This window comes from Lineus longissimus, chromosome 7, assembly GCF_910592395.1.
Source record: "Lineus longissimus chromosome 7, tnLinLong1.2, whole genome shotgun sequence".
NCBI lineage: Eukaryota > Metazoa > Nemertea > Pilidiophora > Heteronemertea > Lineidae > Lineus > Lineus longissimus.
Genome location: NC_088314.1, coordinates 9,911,480 through 9,923,417, shown reverse-complemented (window position 1 = coordinate 9,923,417; position 11,938 = coordinate 9,911,480). Strand labels below are relative to the sequence as shown.

The 11,938-nt window shown below is 40.5% G+C and overlaps 1 protein-coding gene across 1 annotated transcript; it reads right to left on the bottom strand.

Moving 5' to 3' along the window:
- Positions 1 to 11,936, bottom strand: LOC135491740 (protein artemis-like). Its single transcript, XM_064777845.1, has 11 exons — positions 11,689 to 11,936; positions 10,558 to 10,609; positions 10,155 to 10,239; positions 9,903 to 9,962; positions 9,285 to 9,340; positions 8,816 to 8,917; positions 8,024 to 8,237; positions 7,635 to 7,739; positions 6,582 to 6,845; positions 5,671 to 5,800; positions 1 to 4,394 (listed from the first exon to the last, which is right to left on the bottom strand). Exons 1-11 carry the CDS (start codon positions 11,795 to 11,797, stop codon positions 2,152 to 2,154), a joined length of 3,420 nt encoding a protein of 1,139 aa, XP_064633915.1. The 5' UTR covers positions 11,798 to 11,936; the 3' UTR covers positions 1 to 2,151.
- Between the last annotated feature and the right edge of the window lie 2 nt (positions 11,937 to 11,938).

The window sequence follows — 11,938 nt, the reverse complement described above, 5'->3', positions numbered from 1 at the left end:
TTTATTTTTGTGAAATATCATTAAAACGAAAATCCACAATCAATAATGAGGTAAACTTCCAGAAGAATATTACAGGTTGGAGTGCATGCGACTCATTCCCACTGCTTTATTTATAAAATGTAGCAGTACACTTGACCTCGTACCTAAGCTCGTGCAATTTCACTATCGTTTCTCAATTTTTAACTCATATGATGCTCGAGCAAACACCAGAATCAAGCCTTCTGAACAGCCATTCATCTAGGGTGTGAGACTAAAGCACTTTGTAAAGGTGCCTCCATTTAGTACATATTTGTGGAAGTTGTTAATTTCGAGGAATCACTGTAAGCATTTGCTCTCACTTGGACCCACCACATGTGAGAAATATTTCAGAAGTTAACTTAATCCATTACATGTCAGACAGCAAAATCCTGTGTGACAGGCACAAACCAACTCTGTCCTACACCTTGACAATTCCAGGTTTGCATTTGAGCAAAAAAATATCATATCTCCAACATTTACAGTTAACTGACATCGCAAGTCCAAAACAGACATGCTTCCTGTAGTCATCAGCATGCTGGAATGAACTGTTGCTACTTTGCTCAAATCCCTTCAGCAAACTTTTTGCTCATTTTGATAACAAGTATGTACATGTACAATAGCAACACACTCAACGCAACATTTGGCTCAGTTTGAAAATTGTTCTTAAATCAAAACAATAAAAGGCAACCTCTTACTCTTAAAAATTCCAAATATCCAATAAATCAATCTTAAAGAACATTAATTCATTCCACAAACATAATACTTACATATTTTACATATAAACAATGATAAATCCTCTCGTTGTGATTCTAGACGGTTTCGGATGGACAAAAACATTCTGCTAATAAATCTCTGCAAGTATGATTCGCATCCGGACTATTCATTTTTCTTAAAGGGAGCCAGTCAAGAAATATCTGTAAAAATGGGGTACTTGAAACTGAACATCACATGAGCTCGAAACTAAGTCAGATTGTATAACATTTCCCATTTATCAATCAGTTACGCATACAACAAATGAATCATGTTAATGTCAATAATGATATATTCACAAAATTTAGCTCCTTCAAATGCGATGTTTGAATTCATAATCTGATCACTTTAATTAACAATACAATATATATGGGGTGGGCATAACGACCTTGAAAATGTCCAAGTTGACAGAAAACAACTTCGTTTAGAATGCATTTCTGTATAACTTTATACACAGACAGAGTGAAATACACCAGTAGAAAAAATATACAATACCGGAAAAAGTGACTAAATAATTCTTTGAGAAAATAACAAATAAAATGTATTCCTTATATTTCATTTATGTTTCTGGTTGTGATTTATATGTGTGCAAAATCACAAAGAAAATATTTAAGATAACAAAGAAAAGCCAAAATAAGCAATTCTGGGGTAGAACAAGTGTAAACGCTTTATGGGACACCAATATTTTTGCATTTCAATTCATTTGGGCAAAACAAAACTCTAATTTCATCATTGTTCATAAGTTTTTATTATTTTCAGCGCCATCTGACGTTGACCTATGTCACTTTTTTTGGCCAAAATCAACCCCTCCAGCTGCTTATTAGCCCTCTATTTTAAAGGGGGATTATAGGCAGGAGGAGAGGGGCTAATTTGGCCATCTTCAAGTGACTAGTATACACAGTAAGGGGCCTTGGTCATGCAGACTCAGCACTAAATATATTCCCCTGACAATCGTGAATCATTTCCACGTACTGTGAGAGACCCCTATTGGTGACTTTGTGTAACTTTATCTTGCCTGCCTAGCTGCTGTCTATATTGTCCCTTTGAGGCCCTAACATTAAAGCAACACAAACACCATCTTCAGGGTGATGAGGGAACAGACTCATTCAACACAGTAACACCATTCTGACTTCCAGGTATTTTTCAGGGTTTTATGTAATAGACTGATCTGACATAGAAAATACTACTACTCTGCTCTAGTTACCCGTAAAGGCCTGTTTACACTACAGCAGTGTCGCACAGTTTTCACAGGCCTAGGATTTATTTGGATATACGTCATTTGCTCAGCAATTGTCACTGACCAGTAGGCCCGTTAAAGGGGAAAGGTAAACCACTCACGTGGAATCGAGCCTTAATACCAGTAGAGGAGGACTATTTTATTCACTAATCCAAAAGTTTTGGATCAAGATCAGCGTCATTTGTTTTACTGTCCTCTGGATCAGAGAACAGCAAATGATCCACATCGAGGCCTTCGGAGGGGTCACCATCAGGCGATTCAGCCGGTATCTTTGTGGGGCCAAGGAGTTCCTCATCAGTTTTAGTCTCTTCAGGTTGTTCTGGGACACCGTGATTCAATAAAGCATCATCAGCTATAACTTCCCCCGAATGTTCCTCATTATCTGAATCTAGGAGTTTGTCCTCATCCTCTTTCCCCAAATCGTTATCAGAGTCGTGCAACTGGGCCTCAACCGCATGCGTACACGACTCGTGACCATCTGCATCATTTTCTTGTTCTTCATCAGCAACAAGTATCTTTGCATTGTCTGCTGCTTCTGTATCTGAATGCAACAGGTGATCGCCAGGGTCAGACGAGAATAGATCCTGAGACCCGGCACCAAGAATTCCATCTGGGACAACAACACTGGCGTCTTGATCACGTTCATTGTCTGTCACTTTGCAATCGTGCTCAGCTTTTCCAGTATCTACTACTGCTATACTACTCTCTACATTTTTGACACCATTGTCGATATCGAGAGCGCTACTGTCTAAATCCACAACACTGTCGTCAAGATTCACAACGCTATCTTCAAAATGGCCGACCCCATCGTCTATAGTGACCAAGTGGGGAGTATCTTCCTCTAACATAAAGTCACTATCACTATCTCTCTCATGCTGCTCATGGATGATATCAACATCCGAACTTGATAAACTCTCTCCTCCTTGCACGACAGAGGCATGTTGCCGACTTTGCATGGGCCGCACTCTAGCAATCTGCCGCGCTTCACCCATCAAGTCTATGTTTTCGACAGCGCTGCTATCGTCTGTGTCACCAACGATGATCACCTCACCTGTGTCGTCATCCTCGTCAAACTCCACACAATTCTCATCATCCTCTGAATCGAGAATTTCCGCATGAGCTTGTCGGAAGTATGAATAATCATCCTCGCTATCTAATTCTACGCAAGGATCGCCATCCGACTCGTCTCCTTCGTAATCATCGGAACATTCGCCGTATTCCATAATGGAACTGTCACTCAATTCCTCAGGGACCATTTCTGAGTCCGATTCATCAGAATCATCGGCAGTGAGATCAACGATTTCTATGATTTCCGGCCCGGATCGCACATTGCGTGGATTAATAACCTGCTGAAACCCAGACTGCAAGATATGTGTGATAATCTGGCAGGAGCCATTCGTTGACTTTCGTGCAGTTCTTTGGTTTAAATTCATGGCACTAGTGGTGCTACTGGCACTCCTGTCGATTTCTTCAACATCCCCATCGCTGATGACACTTTGTGAAAACGGCTGACTACAAATGGTCGTGGCATCAGTATCAATCACCTCACCATGATCGCCACTTGCCTCAAGCGTATTTTGAGGACTGGCGCTTTTTCGTTCTGAGGGAGGTTTCCGTAACGACTCAGTGTCACAGTCTTCCGCATCACTTATCTCACCAACTTTTGCGTTTTCCTCCGCATCCTTTGCAATACCCACCACATTCGTTACTGCCTCACCCGTTTGGTCCAGTAAACCCGCCGTCAGCTCAATACTGTCAGCTTTCATATCATCTTTAATACTGTCACCCGAATCAGCAAGTTCTGCACTCATATTCACCTCCTCGACTTCATCAAATAAGCCTCCTGGATTACTGTCACCCAAATCAAAAATATTTTTCAATTCATCCATCGCAGCACCATTACTTTTACCAACACAATTCAAATCATCATCAACATCAGCAGCAGAAATGTCTACCAACATATCAGTTTTTGCGGCATTCTTATTTTCCGACAAATCACATGGATCTGCTTCTAAGTCATCATCAAACATGTCAGCACTCTGTGAAAATCCAGCAGATTTCACAGAATTTTGCGACAAGTCTTTGCTCAATTCATCGTTTTCTAACCCCTCATCGTCACTAATGTAGGACAGAAGTGACCCACTAGGGGGCGCAGATGCATCTGGCGGTCCAGCCTCGTCCCCACTCTCCAAAATATCCCCCTCCTCGTTATCGCTTCCTTTATATGAGTTAGTGTGGTAACTCTCCGCATCACTATTTTCGTTGCCGTCCTGAGCATTTTCCATTTTCGCTTCCGTTTCTGTCTTGTGGTTTTCTGATGGTTTTCGTCGTTTCTTGGGAATGACCTCATCATCGTCAAACAGGAGGCCCTCCGACTCACCAGGTGAACCTGAAATACATAGCAATAAGCTTGTCAGTATTTGACTACATGGACGCAATATATTGCCAGCACTTCAGATTTGCCTTTTTTTTCTAAGTTACCGCTTGGTGCACTTTAAACCTTTTTCCCCTGCCATTGTTATATTTCTCAGTCACCCTTAACCACTCTCGTTGTTGCTTAACTTTGGTGACACGGCCGAGTAGGTCAACCACAACTCTGTAAGGAAATGTTGCTATGGGACGGATGGTCGGACATCCCTTCCCTTCTCAGCAAGTTACTATATGGCCTCATTGCATCTATGTCTGTAAAGGACCAGGACTGGGAGATGGGAAGTTTGACAGGGGTTCTATTGTTTCTCTGTCACCCATCAACCTGTTGACTGCTCTGGGCACTGATTGCTTTGGTGACAGGGCCGAGTAGGTCAACCATAATTTCCTTAAGGTTTGACCACAGGTACCGCCATTTTGGCTAGACCTCGAAATCATAAAGCAATTAGAACTCTTTCAAAACGTAGTGAATGCTAATTTCCAGGTCTGGAGTCTGTTCTTTGTTTGCCAGAGAACAGCCTCCAGGGTTTTAAATGAGCATTCAATTCATTTGGAAAGATTTCTAATTGCTTTATGATTTCAAGTTGTAGCCAAAATGGTGGTACCTATGGTCAACTCATAAGGAAATTCCTCTACGGAGCAGACGGTATACAGTTGAACCTCTCTATTAAGGACACCCTCGGGACTGACAGGTACTGTCCTTAATAGAGAGGTGTCCTGATTAGAGAGGTCAAATTGAATGAAAACAACCAATTTAGGACCAAACCCAGTGTCCTTAATAGAGAGGTTGTCCTTGATAGAGAGGTGTCCGCTAAGAGAGGTTCTACTGTACTTGGGAGTATGATACAGCCATAGATAACAACTTTATATCTTATATCAAGTAAGGATTAGAGATAGTCTAATCTGTACTTATGGAGTACAGATGTCTGGTAAACCTGTTCTGTGTCACACAAAATGCCTGTCTAAAATTCATAACATTATTCACAGAATTCAGCAAATAAGTCACATATGCGCACAGCACAGATGCATTATGAATAAAAATGCTGTATTCTGATGTGCATCACCATAATCAACAATTGATTCCAGATGCTAACTTTGGTTAAGCATGTTAAAGGTGCATGTACTTATAAACAAAAAGCGTTTGTGCCAAGGTTCATTCTACTCGCAAATTTTACTCATACTACAGCTTTATAGAAATAATGGGATAGTAAAAAACACTAATATTATCTGGAACTCACATTGTATTTTCTTCCTTTTTAATGTCTTAAGCTTTCCGAGGGACTTCTTGACCGGGGTGAGCTGATTATCACCACCAGCAGACGCCTCCTCACAACCACTGGTTCGGAACGTGTCTAACGTTAATTGAACCTGAAACCCAAAAAACTGGATAAGCAAAGCGGTTCTACTTGGAATAATCGGTCAAATTTATTTTAGAAATAAAACAACCTTACAATTGATGACGTGTTATGACCACAAGAGCACAGAAGTGTTTCATTCCTGATATTGGAAGACTCTAAATACACACCTGGCCGATTTAAGCATTGTAAGTACTTTCATGGTTCCACGGATACCATGTTCAAGAGACAAGTAGGGTACAAACCCATTGAGAACATGAATAAATATGGGTTTGTTAAACCACTTTATTAGAAAGGATGATACACGGTCCGGATCTGAAGAGAGACGGCCGATTATATTTTGATAACCTGTCTTCAGGAAGCTACATGTACAGTACAGTAACACTTTAACATGGATGCTGGTACTGCTTTGAATTATTATGAAGTTTCTTGGAACAAATTTAAGGGGGACATCTTTTTCAGCAGGTGTTATTTTATCGAAACATACTCGTGGGAATATATGTGAACAGTTGAGAGCAAAAGATTGTGTCAGTAATTCAATTTTCTGTTGCTATTAGGCGATTCACGATACCTTCAAGGCATTAAGCTCAAGAACTTTACAGGAATGACCACATGTGGTTTGATTTCTGCTGTCCAACAGAGCAATAACAGTAATACTGCAAACAGCACTTGTAATTGGACAATGTTGGACAGTCTTTTCATTCCCAGGGTTGCCCCTTAGTAAAAAGGATTTACTGTCCTCATCCTCATTGAAATCAGAGGTCATCTGGCAAGAAAAATGAAATAGTTCTTACCTCCTTCAGAGAGTTCCCAAGAGGCCTGACATTGGGGAACACCTGCTCCGGCCGGAAAAACCCAACAAACTCTTGTATCTCAGAGTAAGACGGGTGAAAGCAGTAGCACACACGATATTTGGACGCCAGCTCTTTGACGATGTCCGCCATTCCCACGTGCTGCGTGAACCACATCGTTGACGGCTGAATGACCATCAGTTTCAGCTCCTCTCCATTTGGTGGCCGATAACCGCACGCGAGCGGCCCTTTGGAAACTTTTTCATGCTGAAGAACAAAGCAATATTTCTGTACAAGTTCAGTTTGATAAGCCTCGCTGGAAGCTGTGAAATTTGGGCAAAAGTTAGCTAATTTCATGAAATTTCTTATTATCGATTGGGGGTTGACTAAATATGATTTGCTTCCAAAGAATATAATGGTCAATACATTACAGTTTGATATTTTGGCACTATATAAGTACGCATTTCACATTTGAAAGTGCTTATACAAAAATCAGGAAAATTTTACGGTTTAATATAGTGTTCGTCATGGCAGCTCTTTTCTGCAGCACTGCTTAATACAGCAATATATTTCACCTCAATTCAAAGAATACTGTTAGTCCCGTGAATTTTTTGAGACGCTTAAATCGATTTGGCAAATTCGCTTATTTTTACTTGGCAATAGACTGAATATCACGTTCGCTGCCAAAATTTAATGGTTATCATTTGATTCAAGATGTTCAGAAAAATTACATATAACATTAAAACATATTGGGGCTCATATCCTCCACAAAGTTATTATTTTCTGGAGACGTTGTGGTCGGAATGAATTTTTGAATGGATTAAAATGTTTTTTAGGACATGATCCAACGATCAATTTGAGGTAGGTTTGATAAAAGTAGCATTTTTTAAATTTAAAATGAGAGCGATTTGCAACATTTCAGAAGATCTTGAACCAAATCATAATGCATTAGAGTTGACATTTAATGGGGCATTCGCCAAAATCGCGAAATAAAATGCTTGCAGAGATTTCACAGTTGAAGGCAGTCAAAACGAGGTAACAAATGGTCCAACCCACCTTCCATCCACAGGCATGTATCTGTGCCGTTGGATCTGTGGTTGTACAATCGCTTAAACCTGGGATTAGTTGGTACTGTCTGTAGCGCTGGTCAGTCACATGCACCTGGGAAAAAGACGAGAAAAAATTAGGCGGTGCAGGGCAGTGACATCACAATTTCGATTTTCCATCCTCGCTGTCTCTTCTTAAGAATACAAGGGGGGTGCGTCTGGTGTGCAAAAATTGTCATTGGCAAAACGAAGGAAATTTTGTGATCCTCTATGATTAAAATCCGTGAAAATTTTATTTTTTTCTATTTTTTCCGCAAATCGCAAAATTAATTACCGAAACGAATGGACACCGTCATTGACGTGATGACATGAGCTCACTTCAGTAAGCTAAAAACCTACCTTTTTTCCAAACTTCTTGTATAAGACTTCATACAGGTGCTCATAGCTGTAGGCCGCTTTTGTAATCAGTTTAACAACATGTCGGTCACTCTGGTGGATCCAGCCCTCGACCAGCGTGACAATCGCATCAGCACTCTCCTCCCGGCTTGGGATATGGCGCGCCTTCAGGATACAGAACGTTGTGTCGATGTAAAGACTTTTTAGTAGTTTTGGACTAAAATGAGAAAAAACGAAATAAATGAGCGTTGTACGAGAACACGTCTGCACTGTACCAGGTATGACCGTGGACCGACGTGGTCGTCAGAGCAGGATCTGTTGACTGCATGGGTTTGGGGTAGAGCTGGCGTCAGTCTGTTAAGGACGTGACGTTGTGACGAGATGCGACATGGGAAGGGTGGCTGTTCCGATTACTTTACACACCTTGTATAGTTTATGTTCAGTTTGGAGATATTAAACAATAAACACCTTCCTAACATTTTGATTCTTCAATCTACATTGATTTTATGCTGTTAAACATTCTGTTGAAGTGTTTTTGTGCATTTATTACGAAATAAAACAAACTTGCAGCGGGGGACAAGCAATTCAACAAAGAGCCTTCGATAACTCAAGCTTAAAAGCGGATTTCGCACGGCTAGTGATTCGGCCTATTGTTTACTTTATCCCGGGCGGTAAATGTGGCCGGCACAGATCAATTGCTCGAATAACTACAGCCACTACACCACAGTGGCTTCTTAGTGAGTGTGGTGGCTTGAGGTTGATCACTCCCCATTTACCGTGAGAGTTTGTTATTACCTTGCTCCTGACATGAGTGGTGATATCCTAGCTGGTCCGCCTTGAGGCAGCCTGAAATCTCCAGTGTAAAGAACCGTCCCTTCATTGCCCTCAAACAGGAACCTGAAATACATGTATATAAACATTTTTTACTGCAATAATAAAATGACAAATAGAAGACAAGAATTGAGGCAGGATACTGCTGAACTTGTTCAAAAGACTGATTCAGAGCATGTCCCAATAACAGACCTATCAAACTTCCCATCATAGTTTCTGATAATGTTGATTCAGGTCTTACATGCAGGCCATGATTTTCATGTCATAGACCCTGAATACCCATATTCTCAAAGATAACATACTCCATGATTTTAAATAAAGTGTGTTAATCTTAAATGAATATTTCCAATGGTCAAACTTCCAGTTTCATTCATATCACCAAAATAACTTACTGACTTCATCTCTTTTTTGTGTGTGTGCCAATGATACTTACATGACAGATCCTAGGCAATGACCAGCTGGTATCAGCGTGACTGTTATTAGCTCATCCTGAAATACATGAATTATATGTTGTAAACTAGCAATTGAAGGGCTTAGATCAAGAGTGGGCTAATCCACAATTTGTATTTTTGAGAAAATTGATGTAAAAGTTTGTTGATAAAAATTATTTGTAAACTATTTTACCAAATGCCCAAATTTTTAGTTAACCGCCTGTCATCTATGGGGACAGTGTTCTCCACACCCTTTAATAAAGGGATGCCCTGCCCCCTACCAACTACCCCCTGGGGGGATCAAATTTCCGCCGCCCCTATAAAAATGGCTGCCCCCTAAAATTTGTTGTTGTTGTTGAAAATGACCTCCTAATTTGTTTTATCCAATGTAAATGCTACATTAAATTATGCCCCCAAATGCCTTTAAAATGATTCTGAAGTCCTTGAAATCTTCAAAATCAGTAACCTTAGCGTTAGTCCCAATGCTACTATTGTGAAAAACATTTACTGAAACCAACAACGCTTAGTTGAGCTAACACTGGCATTTGTCTCTGAAACCGCATGAGCGACAGGGCCCTGGGGTAGCACGACGGAGGTGAGTAGGCAAATGGCTAACTCACCTTTCCAGTGACCTTGTCCGGCACTTGTATAGTTGTAGGCTGATTAATTGGCAAAACAGTCTGAAATGAAACAGAATGGCTGTCGTTAAAAATTTTGAGGTCGAATAGGCATAGTTTATAATCTTACCATATTGTCATGGTCGATTCTTCTTGACATCCCTGCTAAAACGATGAAGCTCTGTATCTAAAAGTAACCACCAATCATTGGTTTATATTACATATCACAATTCAGGATGTCTCAAACTAACTTACCAGGTGTTTTTGAAGATGGACATATCTTGTGTCAGTTTCCAGCAGAACTTTTGTGATGTCTGAGCAGTAAAGACGATACTTGATACTGAAACAGAAGAAAATGAAATGGTCCATGAACCACATGCTCACTTGAGCTGTATCCAGGTCCAGCAGGATTGAGACTGGCCTTGTTCTGCATTCATGGGTTCAGGTTTGCCCAGAAGCTAAGTAAGATCCAAACTCCTTTCATAATAACCTTCATCCCAGGCCACAGGGACAAGACCATGATAACCTATACAGGGTGTCTCAAAAAAAGTATACTCACCTTGAATCATTGATTATATGTAAACTACTAAATTTTAATTCAAGTGTAGTATGACATTAGAAAGAGCTGGATTTAGACAGAAATGTAGTTTAAGCTTACCTTGACCCCAGATGATAGCTGAACATAGAGGATGTCAAACCATTCATATGATCTGCAATTACAAATTACGTATTAGATAAATTACGGTAGAACATGCAAGGATTATTTCGCAAAAAAGTGTTTGTTTGGGTGCTGACCAGTCATGCGTTGCACTTAAAAGAAAGGGTCACAGTGGCTGACCTTGTTGGATTGCGCATTTGTTTTGTTTGGGATCTGCTCTGTCGGTGACGAAACCATCCAAAACACAATCTTCACCTAAAGACTATAGATCGATGCAATTGATTGGGGACGTTTACGAAGATGTCGCATCACGTCATGTTACAGTAATGTAAAAATGCATGGTGACGTGACGCGACGATGGCCAACACTACATTATGTAAACGTTGTTCCCAATCAAGTGCATGGATAGATGGACCATTTCGTAGAAGTTTTTTTGGGTGCTGATCAGTCATGCATTTCACTTTGAACAAATGGTCACAGTGGCTTATGGCATTGTCTGAAGTTTGCATAGGCAATCTGATGTGTTTCGAATTCGAGTGTGTTTTGTTTGGGCTCTAGTTCGTCTTTATCTCAAAAGGTTCATTCATGTGACCCTCAACATAGCAAGCCCAAGTCAGAATTTACAAAATATGACTTCCGACCTAAATTGGCATGATGAAATGAAACACTCGCCCCGAAATTAACGGAAACAGAAAGGAAATAGAAGGTTCCTCCCGAATGGTGTGGCCGGTAGTAACTAGTAAGGCAAGGAAAAACTAAAAAAGGTCGTTTATGGATTTCTGTCATGGGAAATAATGAAAAAGTTTGGCGGCAGCAATTCAGAAAGGACTGTATTCTATTAATTTCATTCCCTGGCCACTCAGTTGGATAGTAGTACAGATTTGTCAAGAAAGTAGCCCAACGTCGCGTCGTGCGCAAAGTATCACCTCCAAGACACACGAATCCCAAAGATCTTGAAATGAAAGTGGTCTAGCACCTTGAACTTTAGCCAGAATTAACATTCACTGAGATTAATCTGCTGGTTCTCACCTGAGTTGCACTGAGAAGACATTTCGCCAGTTGCCAAATTTTTGGACCTGGCGAAATATGGTACGCAATAACCACGTACATTTCTGTGTGCGAAATTCTTACCCTGGTGACAATGGGAGAGGAAGAACGCCGTTGACCGCAAATTCTCGCCATCAAATCTATCAATGGACAAACTACAGTACTCCTTCATCAACCCCATAAAGGTACTCATTTTCTATCCGTTTAGAATGCCTTGGTAGCCTGTGAGTTCTTTAGAAAATGGTAAAACATTCGAGAAAACTACAAATTTTTTCATTTTACGGAGGCCGCCATGACAGAAATTCGGGAGAAGATTTTCACGACGGTTAAAATT

Excerpts from the sequence above, each read along its gene's own strand:
- LOC135491740 (XM_064777845.1), bottom strand. The coding sequence starts at position 11,797 with ATGAGTACCTTTATGGGGTTGATGAAGGAGTACTGTAGTTTGTCCATT. Across the intron at positions 10,240-10,557 it reads AGCTATCATCTGGGGTCAAG|TATCAAGTATCGTCTTTACT; the intron begins GTAAGCTTAAAC and ends CTTCTGTTTCAG. Across the intron at positions 9,963-10,154 it reads TCCATCTTCAAAAACACCTG|ACTGTTTTGCCAATTAATCA; the intron begins GTAAGTTAGTTT and ends GTTTCATTTCAG.